Genomic DNA, 23,843 nt, shown 5'->3' on the forward strand with positions numbered 1-23,843 from the left:
CCACCATTTGCAGTAATAGTGCCTTTCAACTTCATGCCACCATTTGCAGTAAGTAGTGCCTTTCAATTTCAAGACACACCCAAGCCAAGCCAACCAGGGGGGGGGGGGGGGCGCTTTCTGGAGCGCTAGTATGAACCATTTTAGAGCCAATAGACATTTATTTTGCAAGCTTTAGAACCAATAGAGACACTTTTTGCAAGCTTTAGAACCAATAGACATTTTTTTGCAAGCTTTAGAACCAATAGACATTTTTTTGCAAGCTTGAGAACCAATAGACATTTTTTTTGCAAGCTTTAGAACCAATAGACATTTTTTTGCAAGCTTGAGAACCAATAGACATTTTTTTTGCAAGCTTTAGAACCAATAGACATTTTTTTGGCAAGCTTTAGAACCAATAGACATTTTTTTGCAAGCTTTAGAACCAATAGCCATTTTTTTGTAAGCTTTAGAACCAATAGACATTTTTTTGCAAGCTTTAGAACCAATAGACATTGTTTTGCAAGCTTTAGAACCAATAGACATTTTTGAAAGCTTTAGAACCAATACACTTTTTGCAAGCTTTAGAAGCAATAGACACTTTTTGCAAGCTTTAGAACCAATAGAGACACTTTTTGCAAGCTTTAGAACCAATAGACACTTTTTGCAAGCTTTAGAACCAATAGACATTTTTTGCAAGCTTTAGAACCAATAGACATTTTTTTGCAAGCTTTAAAACCAATAGACATTTTTTGAAAGCTTTAGAATAGGCATTTTTTTTTGCAAGCTTTAGAACCAATAGACTCTTTTTTGCAAGCTTTAGAACCAATAGAGACATTCTGCAAGCATTTTAGAACCACTAAGGGCACTTACATTTGAGTAGACATGTGTTCAGTGTTATTCACAGCTCAGGGAAACGTGACCCTCTGCCTTCCTCCATCTTGAAGTGACTGTGTGGCACACCACTTCCTGGTTTTATAGTCCCTCCCCCCTGCCGCCAGCGGGGGCAGCAGAGAGAATGGGGAATTTTGTAAAAACATTAATATCCCTGTAATTTTTAATCGACGGGAAAAATCCTCGGCACACATGCGGCAGAGGGGGGCTCTGAGCAAGGTGGCCAAAAATGACGGCCGTAGGTGGCGGCGTTCTCTCGGAAATCGCAGCACAGATGGCCAAAACCGGTCAAGAACAGACTTTTAGTAATATATATATATCTATCTATCTATCTATCTATCTATCTATCTATCTATATATAGATATATAGATAGATATATTTATATATATATATAGATATATTAATATATATATATATATATAGATAGATAGATAGATAGATAGATAGATAGATAGATAGATAGATAGATAGATAGATATGGTTAAGAGCATATTGACTGGTTGCATCATTGTGCGGCTTGGAAACCTAAATGCCCATAAATGTAGGTGATTGAGTATATAGGCTGTGGGCCGAGGAGCTTTTTCATTTAGGTTTGTGACCCAACTCACAGAACTACCTGAATTTTTAAAATATTGTGTAAAAATATATATAATCATACCGAATTTGGTCTTGTATTAAATAAAACGACCAAAACCTGCACATTTTTAAGAAATATGAGAAAACCCTCAAATTTTCTGAGTAGTAATTGTCCAATCAAATGCACATTTGACATTGAGGTCGGACGCAAATTGACCAATCCCGCGCTTTGTTTTATGGTCGCTAGGCAGCGAGGACTCTGGGATCATGGCGGCCTCCTCATTACATCGAAACAATAACCAAAGGTCCTATAGCGGAGCAAGATGGCCTACTCCTACGCAAAACACGTAGTACGGTCATGGGCAGATTCATGGGTGATTATAGGACCCATGTTAGCAACCAGCCTCCGCTATCTTGTTCCGCTATCTTGCTTCCGGCCAAAGATCGGATCTTTGCTTCCGCCTCCGCTCCCTTATCTTCACTTTGGTCTTTGACTTGGGCGGGGAGAGGGGGGTGCGCGGCCCGGGGCAGCGGGGAGGCCTGGGGCCTAGGCGGGGAGAGGGGGTGCGCGGCCCGGGGCAGCGGAGAGGACTGGGGCCTAAGCAGGGAGAGGGGGTGCGCGGCCCGGGGCAGCGGGGAGAGAGGAGAGGAGTAGTGCAAGTGGGGTAGTGGTGGCGCTATAAGATCTTTGGGAGAGAGAGGTGGGGTAGGGGCCGGGGTGCAGAGAGCATGGGGAGAGATGTGGGGTTGGGGGCTGGTGGGTTAAGAGACTACAGCATAGAAGGGGGGGAGACATTGTAGTGTGGGGGGAGGCGAGGGAGTGCCGGGGGAGGGAAAGTGCTGAGGGGTGGGATAGGGCCTAGTGTGTGTGAAGTTGCGGGGAGGTTTACAATGTTTATTATTTAATGTCCCTTGTCTAGTCTGAAATAAAGTTCATCATTGGATATAAAAATCAGAAGATTTCATTTTCTAATTAGTTTAATTAATTAATGTGCAACTTTTGGTACTGACGAGTTATGACTTCCTTCTCAATTATATGTTATCTAAATCTGCAAAATTTAATGTAGTTCTGAGACATGGGTCACGAAAGTTGATTTCTAGACACATTTTTGATACTTGGCCCACAGCCTAATAGAAGATACAAGATACATTTATTTGTCACATGTACCAATTGCTACAGTGAAATGTGTGGTCGCCATACAGCCATACAAATAATAAAGAGCACAGAACACGATTAGTTTTTAACACAGACAGTTGAGTATAGGAGCAAAGAGGTCCTTCTGCAGTTGTACAGGGGCCTGGTGAGACGACGCCTGTAGTATTGTGTGCAGTTTTGGTCTCCAAATTTGAGGAAGCACATTCTTGCTATTGAGGTAGTGCAGCGTAGGTTCACAATGTTAAATCCCAGGATGGCTGGACTGTCATATGTTGAAAGAATGGAGCAACTGGGTTTGTATACACTGGAATTTAGAAGGATGAGAGGACATCTTATTGAAACATATAAGATTATTAAGGGATTGAACACGCAAGAAACATGTTCCTGATGTTGGGGTAGTGCAGAACCAGGGGCCACAGTTTAAGAATAAGGGGTAGGCCATTTAGAACGGAGATGAGAAAAAAACGTTTTCATCCAGCGAGTTGTGAATGTGTGGAATTCTCTGCCTCAGAAGGCAGTGGAGGCTGATTCTCTGGATGCTTTCAAGAGAAAGTTTGATAGAACTCATAAAGATAGCGGAGTCAAGGGATATGGGAAAAGGCAGGAATGGGGTACTGATTGTGGATGATCAGCCATGATCACATTGTATGGTGGTGCTGGCTCGAAGTGCCGAATGGCCTACTCCTGTACCTATTGTCTATTGCAAAAATTGGTGAATACTTTCCATTGTGGGTATTGACCTCACTGCCATAAAAGGGATCAACAGGAAGTGCTGCCTCAAAAAAGCAGCCAGCATCATCAAAGACCTCTGCTGTCCTGGCCACACTCTCCTTTCATCAGGAAGAAGGTATATAAGTCTGAGTGCTCCTAGAATAGCTTCTTCCCTGCAGCCAAGAGGCCTTGAGCACTATTCAATACTACCCATGAACTGTGGCCTGTCAATGTGTTTGGGCTTTATTTTTTGCACTAGCATTGGAGTTATTCATTTATGAATAGTTAATTGTATATTATCTATGTGTATTATTTTACAGGCCACCATAGAAAGATATTAGTGTTTATTTTTAAAGACTAAGGTAACTTGGTAGTCTACTATTGTAAAAATATGTTTATAATGTATCTTCTGGTGAATGACATGGATGTGGTTGATGTGGTTGAAAATGGGGCCTCTCCCTCTGAAAAAACACAAATGAGAAATGCCTTCAGCAGTTTCGCTGAGAATTGAGCATTACAGTTTATTGCCCATGAGGCAGAACATGTGATTTCCTATCAACGATGACGATCAAAGGCAGTGTTCACCTGCTAGATTTTGTCAGAAAATTGCCTAATAGTGGAGCTGTGCATATGTAGCTATAAAGTGCAGGTCTATCAAAGGTTGATATCTAAGTGGTCAATCAAATCCACTGAACCTAAGGGATGCCTAGAAAAGATGTTTCTAAAAACTTTCAGGGATTAATCAAACTTGTGTTTGATATGCAAGTGTGTGCCTTTTTCCCTGAAGTTTCCAACACATGTCATATGTCAGATCATTGATTCTTTCAGGGATACAGTAGATAGTTTCCATTGGTGAGTCAACCAAGGTCCCTTTGCATGACGATGTTAGGCCAAGTATAAGAAAAAATACCCATTGTGAGCTGTAGTAGTCTGTCGACTATGGATGGCATTGGAGCCATCTTAGGTGAGTTTTGAAATGCCAGATGTCCCGAAATCAGCAGCATAACAACATCATGAACAAAGCTCGAAAATAGTACAAGTTGAATGAACTGTGATCAAAATGAAAAGTTGATGCCAAAGACCCAACTTCTGCCACTAAAGTTGGAAGTAAATGTAGCCAGCACTGATAATGCACGTAAGATGCTGCATAAATAATTCTGGGAATTTTATTTACTGATGCGTTCAAGCACATGGGGATTTGATGAGACTGACACGGAGATAGTCATCTTTAGCCACATGTGAAGGTCTGAAAGACTGGAGATTAGCTAATGTTATGCCATTATTTAAGGACAGCAAGAACTAGGTAGGGACCTACAAACAATATGGTCTAGATGGACTTTAGTAAGGATTTTGACAATGTCATGCATGGTAGACAAGTCCTTAGGCGACCTAAGTAACTCTTCAAAATTGGCTTGGATGACAGAGTGAAAGGGTAGTTGTTGAGGATTATTTTTTCTGATTGGAGGCCAATGCCTAGTGGAGTGCCAGAGGGGTCAGTGCTAGGTCCACTACTGGTATATCATTAAGGATTTGCTTAACAATGTAATTAATTAACATTGTTAATAAATTTGCAGATGATACCAAATTTGGTGGTATAGTGGAGAGGGAAGAAGGATATCTAAGTTAACACCATGGTTGGGCTAAGGAATGGCAAATAGAAGTTAACTGATGAGTGTGAGTTGTTGTACTTCTGTATGTAAAGCCAGTGCAGAACTTACACAGAAAATGATAGAACCCTGAAGGGTATTGCAGAACTGAAAGATCTGGGAGTACAGGTGTCTGATTCACTGAAAATTGAGTCAGGCAGACGATGTGGTGAAGAAAGCATTTAGCATGCTTGCCTTCACTGGGAAGGGTACTGAGTGCAAATGTTGGGAAATCGTAATATAGCTGTACATGCCTTTAGTGAGACATCACTTGGAGTACCGTGGACACTTCTAGTTGCCTAGCTAAAGGAAGTTGTAATTACGTTAGAAACATTGCAGAAGAGATTCACTCGAGTTATAGTGAGAAGATAGATGGGCTGGTACTTTTTCCTTTAGAGAATAGGCGGTGAGAAGCGACATGAATGATATACAAAGTCATGAAGGGTATGGATTAAGTGAATCACAGTTTTTCCAAAGGTACATGATTGTAAAACTGGAGGGCATAGGCTTAAGATAAGAGGGCAGAGATTTAAGAGGGATCTTGGGCAACCTTTTTACTCAGCGGGTAGACTATATCTGGAGTAACTTACATGGGGAATCTATAGAAGCAGATACAATTACAACTTTCAACAGATATTTGACAGGTCTATAGATAGGGATGGTTGAGAAGGTGCTGGGCCAAATGCAGATAAATAGGACTAGCCCAGTATGCCAGCTTGATTTCCATAGACAAGTGGGCCAAAGGACCTGTTTCTGTGTTGTATGGCTCCTTGACTCAATGATCATGAGCAAGCAGAAATGACCTTGGTGCAACATCTCATCCAAAAGGCAGTATCTTTAATAATATTCCATTTTGTACTGAAATATTAACCCAGATTTTTCTGCTCATGTATGGAGCAGAATTGAATTCATAACTTACCAAACTCTGAGAAAGGTAACTCGACCAACAACACTTTTGTCTCAGTGAAATAAACCCAAACAAAAAGAGCGGTTACAAAATAAAACATGGTATTAAGTAATCGTAAAGTATTAGGCATGTACTGTAAGAATTGTGTGCATCATGTACAATGAGTGTCGATACATTGTTTTTGAGTTCACTCAAAGAATGTTTTGCTAGAAGTGGCATCTTTGATACTTGCTTTACTGAAGACCAGCTGGTGGATAGCATATTGGTGACAAATTTGGAATCTTTCTGCTTAGGAATTAGGAAGGCAAGAATAATAATAATTTAAAAAATGTATTAGCCAAGTATGTATTCATACAAGGAATTTGCCTTGTTGCTTTGCTCGCAAGGATAAAAGCACAATACACAGTAGACAATTAAAATGAACACATAATTTAAACATGTGAAAAGAAAGTACCAGAGCAAAAAGAGGCTACAAACTTTTGGCTGTTGAGTAGAGCTACTGCTCGTGGAAAAAAGCTGTTTATATATCTGGCTGTGGCGCTTTGATAGCCTGGAGTTGCCTTCCGGAGGGAAGTACTTCAAATAGTTTGTGGCCAGGGTGAGAGGGGTCAGATATGATCTTACCCACTCGCTTCCTGGCCCTTGCAGTGTACAGTTTGTCAATGGTGGAAGGTTGCAGCCAACAACTTTCTCGCAGCCAACAACTTTCTCGCAGCCAACAACTTTCTCGCAGCCAACAACTTTCTCGCAGCCAACAACTTTCTTGGCTGATCGAACGATGCACTGCATTCTCCGGATGTCATGCTTGGTTGGTGGCTGAGCCAAACCAGACCATGATGGAGAAGGTGAGGACAGACTTTGATGGCAGTGTAAAACTGGACCATCTTTGCCTGTGGCAGGGTGCGTTTCCTCAGCTGCTGCAGGAAGTACATCCTGCGGCAACAAATGTGAAGTAAAACAACTATTTAGTAATAAAGTGAATACATAAGAACTATGTGTACTATGTCCTATGATTTGTGATATTGTCATGTATTTAAGTACTCAACATTTAGAAATTTGGTGAGAAATGCTGTCTGTTTAGTTGCCTTACTGAACACAAATATGGTACATAGTATGGATGCTCTTTGGACAAATTTAGGATATTTTGTCAGGGTAAATAGTCAAAAGTAATCAAATTAAGAATAATGGAGTTCTCCTGATTGAGTTGCAAAGATGGCATGGTGGGTATGTTGATGAGCAGGAGAAGGGTGAGAGGTCCAAGTTGTTTTTTATCTATATATGGAAGAGGTAGAAATGCTACTGAGAGTAAATTGTATGGTCAATGTCCTGGGGTTTGAGATGCAATAGAGCAGTATGGCCATAGAGCAAAAAGAGAAGCGATAGCATAGATATAAAGGCAACAAACTACCAGTGAGATAATTAGTGCACAAACAGCAGGCAAGGGTTAGTTTAGTTCAGATAATAAAAAATTCCGTGCGGACAGCACCCGTAGTCAGGATCAAACCCAGGTTTTGGGCGTTGTAAGGTAGCATCTATACCACTGCACTTCTTTGCCACTGTGCCGCATACTTATTGAAAAGAAGTAGCAAAAACGTTAAGGAAAAAATTTAATCCAATGCCCTTAGCTTTCCACAAGGTACTTATTTGGTGTATGTCAATTAGAAAATATGGTTGTTTAATATGTTAAGTTAGACATTGATTAAACATTGCCACCTACATACCTTTTCGGATCCTGTGCTGTTGGATCATTTGGCACATGGGGCGGTGAAGGAGAATTCAGGCAATGCTGCTTGGGAGAATGTACAATAGTCTGAAGAAGGACGTTGACCCGAAAAGTTGCCTATCCATTCCTTCCACATATGCTGCCTGACCCGCTGAGTTACTCCAGCTCTTTGTTTTCAAGATTCCAGCATCTGCAGTTCCTTGTGCTCCTGGATGAACTTGAAGTTTTACTCGCGCACCTCATCTATGAGAGACTGTTGTGTGTTTTGTCCTATAGAGACATAGCTCACATCTCCTTCACCTGATTGTTTTGTATGACTTGAGGCAGCTTAATTTACTGGAGAGACCATGCGTCATCCTCAAAGTAAGAGGCGCTTTCCCTCTGGTAACTTTTCCACCATTGATGTTAGGCTCACCCGCCTAAAGCTCCCCGCTTATCTTTGCACCCTTAAACAAAGCTACAACATTTGTCACCCTCCAGTTTTCTTGTATCTCACCCTTAGCTAACAATGATACAAATATCTTGGCCAGGGTTTCTGCAATTGCTTCCCTACCTTCTCACAATGTCTTCAGATACACTAGATAGCCCTAGGGATTTATCCACCTTTAAGTGCATTTTTGTATTATAGTTTACTGCATAACGTACAATGTGTCGAATGTTTTCACATAACCTGTTCATTTTTTGTTAACTGGAAATGGATTCACTAAGCATTGTAGAAAGTAATCATAGCACCCTCTGCTGACATGATTTGGTGAAAGGCATCCACTATTTGAGAACAAATAAAAATTCTAAAAGGAATAACAGAACAGTAAAACCAAATTTAAATACATAAAATTAAGGATTTGGTGCCAATGTTAGAAAATATGGAAAAAAAAATTAGGATTAGCATCCATTAGTACTTCTGGATGGTAAACATAGGCAATACCAGGATTCTAATCTATTTTATAATGCCGTACATATTCCTGCAGTATTCTCTGAGGAGGGAAATCCAAACTGACTGTGCCAGTAATTGATGTAGTTCAGGAGTCATTTAAATCAACTGTGTGGCTGTGTCTCTTAAAGTAAATACTTCAGGATTTTCCAACAACATCAGTATCAAGCACCATCAAGGCCTCTATCAAGGCAAGCATTGTAGTATAGAGGAGGAGCCATCTTGGTGAACGGCTGCTAGCCAGCAGCCGTCCGTTTTAAATTCGTTTTTTTAAGAGTTTTTAGTGAGTCCTGTTTTTTTGTTTGTAGGGGATATGGTCTTTTAATGTGGGGGGGTAGGTGTAACTTTATTTCTAGGTCCCTACCTGGTCGGTGTGGCAGCCTTTTCTCCGGGCTGCCCGTCGACCCGTCCTCGTGGCCTACCTGCGGCCTTGGAGCACCATTTCCTGGCGGGGACAGCCCAGCACCTCGGCCTCGGCGGCGGCACAGCGTTGGAGTGCTGGAGCGGAGCGGAGTGGAGCGGGCGATGCCTTGACTAGGTCGCCGCGCTGGAGCGACGCGCTGGAGCTCTGGCGAGCTGGACCGCCGAGAGCAACATCTCCGGGCTGCGGGTCTGCGGAGCGGAGAGGCGGCAGTGCGGAGAGCGGAGAGGCGGTAGTGCGGAGAGGCGGCAGTGCGGAGAGGAGGTGCCGACTTTATCATCGGGAGCCTGGGAGCTCCAAACCGGCGCGGCCTTGTCAGCTTCGGCAGCCGCGGTCTCCAACCAGGAAGCGGCCGTTCCTGGTGGCCCAGCCGCCGAAAGGACTCTCCCGACGCCGGGGCAAGACCACCCGGTGAGAACGGCCAGGGACATCGGGCCTCCGTAGAGGCAATTGCGGTGGCCTCAATAGGCCTGACTTTGGGGTGAACATGGGGTGGGGACTGGACATTGTGCCTTCCTCCACAGTGCTACCCACTGTGGGGGGATGATTTTTTTGTCTAATTGTAGTCCTGTAGGTCTGTGTCCAAGATGGCTGCCGTGAAGAGAGAGTGGACGCTGGCGCGCTTTGGCTGCCGCTGCTCTCTCTTCACACTGTGTTTATGATTTTCTGTTTTTGGATTGAATTCTGTTTTTAATTTGTGTCTCTGTGATGTCTTTTTTACCTGTTCTATTCCGATTATATGTTTTTATTCCGATTACTATGTAAGGTGTCCTTGAGATGTCTGAAAGGCGCCCATTAAATAAAATTTATTATTATTATTATTATAGATTTCTCTACACACTATATCCTAACAGGACATATTTGTGAAGAGAAACTGACAAAACACAGGGGGCTTTTTCTGGTTGGCTGCATGTGACTAGTGGTGCTCCACAGGGTGTGGACACCAGGTCAATGGATATTTTTAAAGTGGAGATTGACAGAATTAGTAAGGGTGTCAGAGGTTGTGGAGCGAAAGAGGGGAAAAGGGTTGAGAGCGAAAGAGAGATCTGCCATGATTGAATGGCGGAGTAGACTTGATGGGCTGAATGGCCTAATTGTGCTCCTCCAATTTATGAACTGAGTTGGATAATTACACGGCCCATAACGTTGTTATACTATCCACCACAAGACATTGCCAGGAGTGGTGGTGGAGGCAAATACATTAGTGGCATGTAAGAGGCTTATAAATACTGTGGGCACATGGATATGCAGGAACTGGAAGGGTATGGATCACATGCAGGCAGGAGAGATTTGTTTAACTTGGCATCATGTCCAGCGTGGACATTGTGGGCCAAAAAACCTGTTCCTGTGCTGTACTATTCTATTGACAGAATGTAGTGGTTAAACCTGCGTTGTCATTTACTGTTATATTTCATTTATTCCACCAATAAATTAAGAAAATGTAAGTGGAATGCTAAATTCTACACTTCCTATCATTATGTTTGATTTAGAGTGGTAATTAGATATTTGGAGGTGAAACTGTCCAGCAGTAGTTTAACTATTTCCGACAGCAGTGCAATTTTCCATTGGAGAAAAACACTAAGTGTTGAAGTAATCTAGCAGGTCAGGCTTGTATTTGCTTGTAAACCACATCTGCAGTCATTGTATCTCAATTTCACATTGAGTTTCATGTATGTAAGTGAATGGATTTGTGGAATTATCAATCAGCTGTCAAAACACAGATTAGATGAGAGGATTCTCACAGGATGAGAATCTACAAAGGCACTGACCTTTCCTGCAAGACCAGTGAATGTCCAATGACTAGTGAAATGGAGTCTAATTGTTATAGGGTACTAACTCAGATCTCTGTTAACTCAAGCAGCCAGTGCTTAAATTGGTTTAGTATTGTGCTGCGCAAGAATGCAAACAGTCATTGGGTGGCAGAGTGGTGCAGCTAGTGGAACTTCTGTCTCACCACCAGAGTCCCAGGCAGGGCCGGCCTTAGGGGATGCGGGGCCCAATTGGGAACAATTTTGGTGAACCCCAGATTCCCAGCCAAGGTGTGTCAGCCCAGTTACTTAGTATATACTAGACCCGTAGCCCCCACGGGAGACGTGGTCCTCCAACTCAAGCGGCTCAGGAATGAGCAGTGCGGCTAGTTTTAAATGGCGTCTTTGAGGCGAGATGCGGGCGCCAGCAGCCGTTATGGTCGCTGGCCAGCAGGAGGCGACAAAATGAGTGAGTGGGGGGGGGGGGGGGGGGTGGGAGGAGAAGGATGTAATGAAAAATGTGGACATAAACATAACGAAATCTAATGAGGAGTGGATAGTTGGAATGAAAAGTGAAATGTCTACCGAAATGGCTGCTTCTATGGGTGAGAAGCCAGTTTATTTTTGAAATATTGGGGGGTGGGGGGGGGAGAAGGATTTGATTAAAAACGTGTACTTAAACACGACGAAATGTAATGAGGAGCGGATACTTAGAAAGAAAAGTGAAATCTCTACCGAAATGGAAAAGATCTCGGCGATTGTGCGTCTGGATTCGGCGTGGCAAGGAATCAAAGGAAGAAATGCAGCGGCAGCCGTACATGTAAATAGATCCATTCCGATTGGACATCTGCGAGCATCAGCCATTCCGATTGGACATCTGCGAGTATTGAGCATTGTGACATCACACGATGGAACGAATCAAAAGGCAGAAAGGCAGCCGGACGGCAGGCAGCAGCCACAGACTTTTATATATTAATAGAAAGAATAGATATAGATATTAATAGATAGATAGATAGATTATGAAATTGTACACTAGGTGCTATGGATTATACACTGTGTGAATCTCTCCTGCTCCCTCCCGTTTGCCTATCTGTAGCTCCGCTGGCTGCCAACCTTTACCGTAGCTGCTAATTATGTGATTGGACACAATGTCCTTGGAGACAGCGGCTGATTGGACGGGAGGAGACCTATTTGTTGATTGGACGGGAATTTTAAGGCAAGCTGGTTGGTGATTGGATGCAACCCCCTTAGAGACAGCGTTTGATTGGCTGCCAAATAAAATTGTCAAATCTGTAACAAACATCGTTGGTCGGTGCGAACTCAGTGGACTATCTGGTTTTATCTCCAAACTAATCTGGTTGTATCAACCAGACTATCTGGTTGTATCTCCAAACTAAACAGTATAACATGCAGGTACATACATTTAAAATTAAATTCAGTGATTATTTCACATGATTTCTCACTGTGTAAAGCTCAATATCTGACCAATTTCTGTTTAACACGTTTGGTCTGCGGTGAGCATTTTTCTCTCCCAAAACAGTTCATATCTAGCAAACCGATCAACGAACCAGACAGCAGTTGGACGCAGTCATAGAACCATAGACAATAGGTGCGGGAGTAGAGGCCATTCGGCCCTTCGAGCTTGCACAGCCATTCAATATGATCATGGCTGATCATCCAACTCAGTATCCTGTACCTGCCTTCTTTCCATACCCCCTGATCCCTTTAGCCACAAGGGCCACATCCAACTCCCTCTTAAATATAGCCAATGAACTGGCCTCAACTACCTTCTGTGGCAGAGAATTCCACAGATTCACCGCTCTCTGTATAAAAAACGTTTTTCTCATCTCAGTCCTAAAAGATTTCCCCTTTATCCTTAAACTGTGACCCCTTGTTCTGGACTTCCCCAACATCGGGAACAATCTTCCTGCATCTAGCCTGTCCAACCACTTAAGAATTTTTAAAGTTTCTATAAGATCCCCCCTCAATCTTCTAAATTCTAGCGAGTACAAGCCGAGTCTATCCAGTCTTTCTTCATATGAAAGTCCTGACATCCCAGGAATCAGTCTGGTGAACCTTCTCTGTACTCCCTCTATGGCAAGATTAGGAGCCCAAAACTGTACCAATACTCCAGGTGTGGTCTCACCAAGACCCTGTACAACTGCAGTAGAACCTCCCTGCTCCTATACTCAAATCCTTTTGCTATGAATGCTAACATACCATTCGCTTTCTTCACTGCCTGCTGCACCTACGTGCCTACTTTCAATGACTGGTGAACCATGACACCCAGGTCTCGTTGCACCTCCCGTTTTCCTAATCGGCCACAATTCAGATAATAGTCTACTTTCCTGTTTTTGCCACCAAAGTGGATAACCTCACATTTATCCACATTATATTGCATCTGCCATGCATTTGCCCACTCACCCAGCCTATCCAAGTCACCTTGCAGCCTCCTAGTTTAGAGGGGTTTAAACAGTTTAGAGATGTTTAGAGGGCTTCAGATGGGTTCAGGTGTGTTTAGAATTGTTTAGTGGGGAATAGGGGTTTAGAGGTGTTCAGAGGGTCCCAGAGGGGTTTAGAGATGTTATAAGCCCCCCCGTGAGAAATTGTAATTCTCTAAAATTGAAGATAGACATAAAGCTGGAGTAACTCAGCAGGACAGGCTGCGCAGCGACTCTGGAGAGAAGACCCTTCTTCAGACTGAACTGAACTCGCGTAGGTGAGAGTACTTGTGATTGTCTGAAGAAGGGTCTCGACCAGAATCGCAACCCTTTCCCCAGAGCCGCTGCCCGTCCCGCTGAGCCACCTTCAACGTCAGAGCCAAACAAAAAACACAGTGTGCTGGAGGAACTCAGCGGGCCAGGCGGTTGCCTCACCCGCTGGGTTTCTCCAGCATTTTTGTCTACCGCAAAACGTCAATGATTCCGGGAATGCTGAGGCGACAGGGTGATAGAGAGGGAGTGGGAGAGCTAGAGAGAGACGAGATGGGGAGCGGGAGAGAGAGCGCGAGAGAAAGAGGGAGGGAGGGAGGGAGAGAGCAAAAGACAGAGAGACACAACGTGGGTCGGTAGGTGAATGACTAACCTGCACACCAGGAAGAAGCGCCTTCTCGCAGTCCGGGGCCCTCACTCATGATGGTGAGTTTAATGAAATTCTCAACGTGTCATCGATCTACATTCCTCAGTAAATGTAATTGTGTTTTAAACAAGTATTAATGACGCCGCGTGAATTTTATTCAAAGGAACACGGCGTCATTAATACTTGTTCAAAACACTATAACATTTACTGAGGAATGCGGATGGATGCAGATTGATGACATTGCATAACAAGGTGTTAACTACTTGCTGTTAAGAAGCGCTAACAGTACTTGTTAACAAATTGTTTGTGTCTGATGGCCATGCAGCGGTTGTTATACACGTTCGTTTAAAAAAAATCCGGATGGCAAATTAAAAAAAATCTTTATTTAACAAAGAGAATTCGTATTTCCGTACGAAATACGGAACATTAGTGTGGGGCCCCGCTTAGGCGCGGGGTCCAATTGGGAGCAATCGGTCAAATCGGCTTAAGGCCGGCCCTGGTCCCAGGTGCTATTCGTTTGGAGTTTTCACTTTCCCCCTGTGACTGCATGGGTTTCTTTTGGGTGGTCCAATGTCCTACCACTTCCCCAAAATGTGCAAATGGTAGGTTAATTGGCCGCTGTAACTTGCCCCTAATGTGTAGTGGGTAATAGAATCTGCGGGAGTTGATGAGAATATGGGGAAAACAAAGTGAAATTATTGTAGAATGCGCATAAATGAAGGTTTGATGATCAGCTCGAACTGGGAGACTGTAACTCTTTGTTTCTATAACATCTTTTCTGATGCCTTTCCTCCTGCATAATCTATCAATATGAAGAATTGTTAGGAGAATTTAAAATTGCATTCTGGAAGCAGGTTAAACTAGAAAATTGAGCTGTTTTAAAAAACTATTTAACCTCGCTCAATTACTGTATGTTTTCCTTTCTGGAGAATCCAAATGAATAATGTGCAATTGCAGGTTCTCCCGCAAGTTCATATCTATGAAAGTACACAGTACAAAGGTTTCTGTGTACTTTCCATGGAAAAGTAAGTGCGTTCAGTGATCTGGACAAGCAAAGAATCTGAGTAACATGATTCCTTTGGAAAATTTGACAGCCATCTACATATGCCGTTTAGAAAGTCCTAGTGATGTAAAATATTGTGCAAAGAATGGTTAGCTTTGTGGAGGAGAGCTTTATTGTGTTTTTGATTGCACACAAAACAGTTTTCAGACTTAACTTTGTAACTTAGCTGATGCAGCTTATCCTTGAACTCAATTGGAATTCACAAGCATAAATAATAGGAAAATTGTCCATTGTTGGCATAATTATGTCTGATCTATTTGAAATCCAGATATTCTTTGTATGGTATGGGTGGCAAATAAGTTGATTAGTTTCTTGCAACATGAGTTTGGGGAACTAGAAAGTTATTTAAAGAGAAGGATCTTTAATGTTGTAATCTCATGTTTTCTTCTAGTACCACGTGTAAGAAATAGAAGGATAGGTCAGTTTAATGCAGGAATTTTGGTTCCTGGATCATTTAGATAATTACTGGGAAAGGTGTCATCTGTACAAGAGGGATGGATTGTACCCAAACTGGAATGGGACCATCATCCTTGTGCAAAGGTTTGCTAGTGTGGTAGGTTAAAGTGTGGAGGATAGTTTTGGACTACAAGGTGAGATCTTTGTATTACAGATGGAGTTTAATCCTGATAAACAAGAAACAATGCATTTTGAGAGTTCCTAACGAGGCTAGGACATATACCATCAATGATAAGGTCTGAGGAAATATTGAGGATAGAGGGCGTGTGAGTTCAAAGGTCTTTAATGGTAACAATACAGGAAGATAATGTGGTTAAGTTAGCAAATGTGATAGTGGCCTTCATTAGTCAGGGCATTGAATACAAGAGCCAAGAGATTATACTCCTACATTTAAAAACTTTGATCAGATCAGGAGTAATGTGTGCTATCGGAACCACATTATTGGAAAGATGCGATAGAGCTGGAGAACTTGCATTCAAGGTTCACCATGATGTTGCCTAACATGGAGCATTTAACTTATGAGCAGAGACTAGGTTAGTTTTCCCTGGAGAGAAGGATTGCGAGGAAACGTGGTAGAAATATGAAAAATTATGGTGTTGATTAGATATACTGCAGGAAATCGTTCCCCATATCAGAGGGAAATAAAGCTTGAGACATCGATTTAGGGAACCGGGCAAGAGATTTAGAGGGGTTCTCAGTGGGATAGCACTTAATAAATGTCGAGACAGCACTGAATTGCCTAAGCAATGACAGTTATGGCTCAAGTGCTGGAAGATGGGATTAATATAGAATTGTGCCCACTGGTTGGCGTGGATGGCCTATATTCATGCTGTATAACTTTATGAAGAGGGGAAATAGTTCATAGAAAGAGATGAGGGGAAGGGTTTTGGCAACATTTGGCAAAAGCGATAGGTGCATCCGAGTAATGTTCACACTGATGTAGGAGTGGGGAGAACTTGACCTGTTGAGTTCTAGCATCGGTGGAATCTTCTATCTGCAAGGTTAATTGAGTGGTAAGAGCATGACATAATGTGGAGAAATGTGCTTGACCACTTAAATAGATTAATAGAAAAAACAAGTATATTTGAAAAAAATTAAATCAGTGAGAGAGGTGTCGGGACAGGTGTTACAACTCCTGCTGTTCCATTGGAAAGGAGTAAAATGTAAAGCGGGAGGGAGGATTACAAGTGGAAGGGGGCGATGGGAGGGAAAAGAGCTAACTTAAAAGAGAAATATGAAAGTTGGGGATGGGAGACGAACATCACCAGAGGGGAAAGGAGTAGGGTGACTAGGGTGGTGTGAGATGATGCGTGTGCTGGGTGGGAGTATTAATTAAAATTGGATAATTCATTGCTCATACCCTTAGGTTGTAGGCCATCTAAATGAAACAAAGATGTTATTCTTCCAGTTTGTGCATGGCCTCACTCTAACAAAGGAGGAGGCCACGGACAGAAAAGGTGCTAGAGGAATGCGAAGGAGAGTTAAATTGGTTTATAAATTGGAGCTCCAGTATGCCTTGGTGGCAGAGCACGTGTTTAGTGAAACGATGTTTGCCTCATCCACTTTGCACCAGATGCAATAGACAAGGTTGGAAGAGATGCACGCGAACCTCTGTCTCACCTTGAAGGGCTGCTGGCGTCACTGGATGGAAGTGAGAAAGGAGGTGTAACATCATCTGCTGTTGCACGGGAATGTGCCTGGGGCAGCTATGAGTTGAATGAAAAGGGATGAGAAAACCAAGGTGTCACAAAAATCTTAGTAATTGGAACATAGAATAAAGTCAATCCTAAATCTTGTCTTCTCGTTATAAATTCTTCAGCCAGTGGAAATAATCGTTTGCTAGTAATTTTCTGAAGACCTTTCAAATTTTTGAGTACTTTTGTGAGAGGATGATGCTATTCTTCAATACATGTAATGCGGAAAATCGATTAGGTGAGTAAAATTAGACCAAAAATTAATGCAGTATAATATTACCAATAAATAAAATTAAAGCAGAGGTCCAGTAAGATTTGTTATACTTCAACAATTATACCAACCACAAAGGAAAATGCAAACAACAGATTCTTCAGTGTGTATGGGGTGGGAGGTCCCCAAGGTGTACAAAAATGGTGCTCGATTCAAAGTATTTTTTAGTGTATATTGCAATTCTGGTGAGTTCTCTGTGGTATATGTACAATTACAATATGCTAACGTATTCTGTTAACTTAAATATATATATCCAAGACAAATTCCATCAGTGAATAATTTTTGGGTCTAGTGACATCAATTTGTGAATGCAAAAGAAAGAAACTCTGTAATGCTAGAGTTGCAGCAACAAATTTTAGATAAGGAATCTAGATATTCATGAGACCAGTATTTTTCCATATTTAGAAAATAAATATTCTGTTAAAATTCCTTTCCATTTTTGCAAAACATTTATTATATATTTAGTTACTGGAACCATGATACATTCCAAATATTACACTAATAGCAATTAGGCAACATAACATAATTCTTTGTTTATACCAATACACAAATGTTAAATTGCAGTTTCATAACACTGGGCAGTCATTTGGAAAACTGGATATGATAAGGTCCCAATTCCGGTCCTGTAATTCCTTTTCTATTTGCAGTTTGTTGTTACTGGGGGAAAAAATGAAATTAACATCTGATTAGTATCTTTCTGTTATTCTTTTCCCCGTCTCGCAGCAGCTGCTTGGGAAATAAAACTGGTGAAACTACTCCAATGATCTGACATTGATAGCTGCAAAAGCACGTTAAGAGATTGGTCATCCATAATGGAAAGCCAGTCTCTTGCTACTAGGAAAGTCCCTGAACCTCTGCTTGTACATTTTCAATTATCATATCTGTAATCTTTAATATAGAAACACACACTAGCCTCAGCTTTAAAAAAAGGTTAAAGTTTGGAAGGTACCATCTGCCTGTCCAACACATCTCACTTTTTATTCAGATTTCCAGCATCCGATTTTAATACTGTGCAAGTGCCCTCTCTAGAATAATAATAATAATAATAAACTTTATTTATAAAGCGCTTTAAACAACCGCAGTTGCCACAAAGTGCTGTACATGAGAACTCATGGACAAAAAGTTATTACAAACCATTAAAAAACCGTAAAACGAAGGACTAAAAACAGTAAAAAATTAAAAGACATTAAAAGCACTATGAACAGGAGCAATGTCTCAGCCAGTGTCGAAAGCCAGAGAATAAAAATGAGTTTTTAGGGAGGATTTGAAGATGGACAGTGAGGGGGCCAGTCTGATGTGCAACGGCAAGGTGTTCCAAAGTGCCGGTGCAGCAACAGAAAAGGCTCTATCCCCTCTGAGCTTCCGCTTAGACAGTGGTACCTCAAGGAGCAGCTGATCAGCTGACCTGAGGCACTGGGCAGGAGCATATAGGTGGAGCAGCTCAGAGAGGTAAGGTGGGGCGAGCCCATTCAACGATTTGAAAACAAATAAAAGAATTTTAAAATGAACTCGAAAGTGCACTGGGAGCCAGTGAAGGGAGGCCAAAATTGGCGTAATGTGCTCCCTCTTTCGAGTTCCGGTCAAAAGGCGAGCAGCAGCATTTTGAACCAGCTGGAGACGAGCCAATGAAGCTTGTGCGACTCCAGAGTAGAGTGCGTTACAGTAATCCAGTCTAGATGTAATAAAGGCATGGATTACTGTTTCAAAATGCTGCCGCTCGAGGATGGGCTTCACCTTTGCCAGCTTCCTTAGGTGAAAGAAGCTGGACTTAACCACCGCGCCTATTTGTTTATCTAGTTTAAAATCACCGTCCATCCTAAAACCCAGGTTTAAAACTGTTGGCTTTACGGACAATGCCAGTGGACCCATGTCAACAAAGGGAGGTTCACGGCAGCCATTGGGGCCAAACAAAATCACCTCTGTCTTTTTTTCATTAAGTCCCAGAAAGTTTAAGGCCATCCAAGACTTAATGTCCTCAAGACAAGACAGAAGTGATTTTAGAGAATAGTCGTCTTCTTTCCTGAGTGGCATATATAACTGGCTATCATCTGCGTAAAAGTGAAAGGAGATGCCATGCCTTCTTAAAATTGAGCCCAGAGGAAGTAGGTATAGAGAGAAGAGCAGGGGCCCTAAAATTGAGCCCTGTGGAACCCCATATGCCAAGGGAGTGGAGGAGGATTCAAAGCCAGCAAGGCTTACACGCATGGTTCTGTCTGTGCAAAGGTGGTTCATGTTCACCATCAGCTTTACCAGCACAATTACAGAGGGACATTTTATGGTAGCCTTGCTCGTGGTGTCCACATCCCTTAAATAGCTTGAGAAAAGCTGGTTTTCTGATTTCATTTTAGAACTTCACCATTTAATTCTTGTTTTTGACTCTTTAATAAATTCTTTAATAAAGTCTATACTAATCATTCTGTATTTGACCTTCTGTTCTATTCCAAAGAAGCTTTGAGTTCAGGAAACAGGTTTCCATGTTACTACTGGGCACATTAGAGTATCCCAAACTCACATTGCATTTAATGTTTTCAAACATTGAGCATTCCTCGCTTTTTCTGTTATAATGTCAGATTTATGCTCCTGTCCCACTTATGCGATTTTGTAGGTGACTACAGGCGACAAGGCTGTCGCCACATGGTCGCCGGGGTGTCGCCTGTATGGTCGTGACTAGTCTCCTCAGTCGGCCAAAGAATCGTAGTGTTTTTCTAGTCGCGGCTGGATTTTGAAATGTTCAAAACTTTTCGGCGACTGACGTCGACAGTTGGCTTGATGTAGGTGCTGTCATAGGTTGTCGCCAGGATGACGTAAGTTGTTGCCAGGAATGCGGAGGTTGTCGCCGGTGCTGACTTCGTTTTATTTAGTTGTTAATGAATCTATTTCAAATTTTATGTAGAGGGGGGGGGGGATCCAGTCACCGGTTTTTCGGCGATCTGCTACGACTATGACAGTCGCCAGCAGTCACCTGAAAATAGCCTAAGTGGGACAGACCCATTAGGCATTCATATTAATTCACTTTGATAATTGCAAATAACAATGTTATTCTATTTTATCTAATTTAGAAAGTTTGTTTGTGTCCTGCTCATTTTCATCCCCTGTCACCTCATATGATGATCCGTTTTGATCTTCACCTCTCTTGTCTTTCACCCTCTTATGGACATTTGCTTTTTACTCCCAATTTCACTCTCATTATTGATTCCAAACTGGAATGTCCAAAATTAGCGTTCAGGAATATTTGATACTTACAAGATGATTAAGGGCAGGTAAATCGTATTTTGTAATCTTCACAGGCTCCATTGGTTTGATCCTTATTCAGACAAACAAATCCAGTTAAAATGCTGCACCTATTAAATCAAGATAGAAAGATGTGTTAATATGGCTGACAAGATAATTAGTCGTATAGCAGTGCAATACGCCATTTGATACAACTTGTTCATGCTAAGCAAGATGCCCATCCACGCTTGTCCCAAATTCCTGTGTTTACTGTTACTACTTATTGAATAGAATAATAGGATCAAAATACAATAATGGAATTCTATACTCAGGAATGTTGTCATTGGTGCTTGATGGTGGTTTTCCACCCACAGTCTGTACTTCACAGGCAATTGGTTTACTGCAGATTTGATTGGGATTTTCTTTCCGAAGATTTGCAAGATCTTCAAAATCTCCTTGTCCTGTTGGGTTATCACGATCAAACCATGGAGTTTTCTTGCCACCTAATTAAAAGAATGAACAGGAAGTTGACAATTGTATTGATCAAATAGTTGGTAATCCCATAACGGAAAAGACCTGCAGAGTCATCACGCTTATTGTTTTCATTGGTTAAACTAATTTAAACATTAGATTAATTTAGGTGAGTAAATTAAAGCATGAGGTCTATTCTTATCCACTTCCACTGAAATTCTTAATGGATTCACCGATTAAGATTACTCTGGACTCTGCATGTACATAATCATTCTTGGAATAAAAATATTTCTACTATTGACACTAGAGTTCCTCCAGCAGATTGTTCCCTTTCTTTGATTTATTCCTTTATGCCCGACTGCCATGTACAATACAGGTTTCACAGTCATGGATGTTAGTACATAGACATTTTTGGGATTTCACAATCGTTTATTAGGCTCTTAGAATAGCAATATTTGTGATACCAACACTGCCAATTTGACAGTGCCTTCCTGTTGGTTATGAGCCAGCCATTTAAACTGTTGTTGCACACATTAAGGTGTAGTCTGAAACCAATCTTCTAGGCTCAGGGTAAATTTACAGGCCTGTCCCACTTAGGTGATTTTTTTCAGCGACTGTCACAGTCGTAGCAGGTCGCTGAAAAAGCGACGACTGGACCCCCCCCCCCCCCCCCACGACAATGCCTACGACAAGCTACGACAACCTACAACTTAATTGAGCTACGGCAAGCTACCGACAACCGGCGACCCATTAGGATGTCCACCTACGACCACACTTACGACAACTTACGACCACACAAGTGACAACCAAAGTCAACCTACGTCCACCTGCGACAAGCTACGACAAGCAACGACCCTGTCGGCGACAACTGAAGACAGTTCAGTCGCCGGTACCTGTCGCCGGTTGACGTAGGTAGTCGCCAATGGAATTCACCGAAGTCAGCACCCGACGACAACCAACATCACCTGGTGACAACCTACACCATCCTGGCAACAACCTATGACAGGTGAAGACAAGCTGCATCAAGCTTGTCTACGTCACAGTCACCGAAAAGTTTTGAACATTTCCAAATCCAGCGGCGACCAGAGAAACATTACGACTCTTTAGGTAACTTGAGGAGACTCACGACCATACAGGCATTACCCCGCAGCCATTTGGCAACAGTCTAGTCGCCTGTAATCACCGAAAAAAAATCGCCTAAGTGGGACAGGGGCTTTAGTCTCCTCCCCTGTAGCAGCAGTCATCCACCAAACTCTGCTGCATCCTTGAGGATGAGGTACAGAACAGAGAGCCACAGGGAAAAAATAAACGGGTGCAAAAGGGAACCCAAAGGAGGGCAATTATTTAGGTTTGGTGTGGCTTTGGTTAAAAACATTTGGCTTGGATGATTTATTTTGTGTTAGCTTTTATTTTGTATTTTGGCCAACTGGATGCTCTAATGGCATCACAAAGATGTTGGGTGTCTTCATCTAATGAGGTCAGCTACTAACTTACGGACTTCATGCTTTTGAATTTGTGGACTCTGGGGTCAACTCTGAGATGTACCACAACATTCTGCATCCTTTGTGGTTTGCTGAATGTGACCATACACTCGTACAACAGTACAGTATGCCTTCTGCATTTACACAGCATTTCACACCAAGAAGTAGCTACAAATCTGCAGGTGTTATCTACTAGCAACATGACTTAACTCTGGTGTGAAATCCATACACTCATGGGCAATATACACACTGAGAAGGTAAGATACTGGATGGGGAATTAGGGTGTTTAATGGTATCACATTCTCAAAAATTATTCATGGTCTTGAATTGTCTGGCTAGATAATAGCCTATCTAATAGCCCTTTTCTCTCTCTCTCATGCATTCCACTTCCTCCTGCTCCTTCTAAATCATCACATAACAAGTAAAACTTGAACCCTTATGACGTCTAGCTTACAACAGACTACAATATCTCTTGATAGCTGCTCTGCAGAGTATTTCAAGTGCAGTCAAGGCAGCGTATTTATTACATGAGTACACTTTAAAATTTTCTGTGGCAATATTATTTTCTCTGTGTGCATATTGGTCATGAGTATATTATGCATCAGAGTCAAGAGTCATGTTGCTAGCAGAAAGCAGAGGTGTCAATGAAGGTATACTGTGGAATTATTGACCGTGATTCTATTGGTTTTATAATAAATTAAGGAAAAAATAGGAGTGACCCCAAGTTAAAGTCTTAAATTGGGTTAAGGAGGTAGGATTTGGCCACATTAGTGGATGAGGGACATTGAGGCACTAGTCAGGAAAAAGGATGAATATGTCAGGTATAGGCAGCTGGGGTCATGAATCTTTTGAGGAGTTTAAAGGATGTAATGGTACACTTGAGGGAAATCTGGGTGGCAGAACATTTGTATTTAGTGTGGAGATGATCATGAAAACTAAAGGAAATGCTTGTGATATATTGGAATACATTGACACTCCAACAGAGGAGATGCTGGTGGTCTTAAAATAGATAAATCTCCAGGGCCTGATCAAGTATATCTATGAGATTGTAGGACGCTATGGAAGAAATTGCAGGGACCCTGGCAGAGATATTTGCCACATCTTTAGCCATGGGTGAGGTACTGAAATAATGAAGAATGGCTAATGTGTCTTTATTTAAGACGGGCTGCACAGGCAAGGCATGGAACTACAAGCTGCTGAGCCGAATGTCAGCCATGGGAAAATTACTGGAGGGGAAGAGGAACTACCAGTATTTGGATAGGCAAGAGGATTGTCAAGGGATAGTACATGTGCATGTGCCTTACAAATTCAGTTTTTTTTTTTTAAACGAGGTGACCAACAGGATTGACATGGGCAGGGTTTTAATCATCTACATGGAATTGACAAGGTGCTACCTGATCGGCTAGTCTGGAATGTGAGATCACATGGA

General features: G+C 42.1%; 1 protein-coding gene across 1 annotated transcript in view; it reads right to left on the bottom strand.

The window, feature by feature from the left end:
• Positions 1–17,682: 17,682 nt before the first annotated feature.
• The window catches only part of LOC116990378, an 86,967-nt gene continuing 80,806 nt past the window's right edge, over positions 17,683–23,843 (bottom strand). The window contains exons 78-80 of the mRNA XM_033047995.1: positions 20,791–20,965; positions 20,496–20,593; positions 17,683–17,909 (exon numbers count right to left, since the gene is read on the bottom strand). Of these exons, the coding sequence (XP_032903886.1) occupies positions 20,503–20,593; positions 20,791–20,965 (266 nt within the window). The 3' untranslated portion in view covers positions 17,683–17,909; positions 20,496–20,502. The remainder of the gene's footprint in view (positions 17,910–20,495; positions 20,594–20,790; positions 20,966–23,843) is intronic.

This window comes from Amblyraja radiata, chromosome 31 (assembly GCF_010909765.2).
Source record: "Amblyraja radiata isolate CabotCenter1 chromosome 31, sAmbRad1.1.pri, whole genome shotgun sequence".
NCBI classification, from domain to species: domain Eukaryota; kingdom Metazoa; phylum Chordata; class Chondrichthyes; order Rajiformes; family Rajidae; genus Amblyraja; species Amblyraja radiata.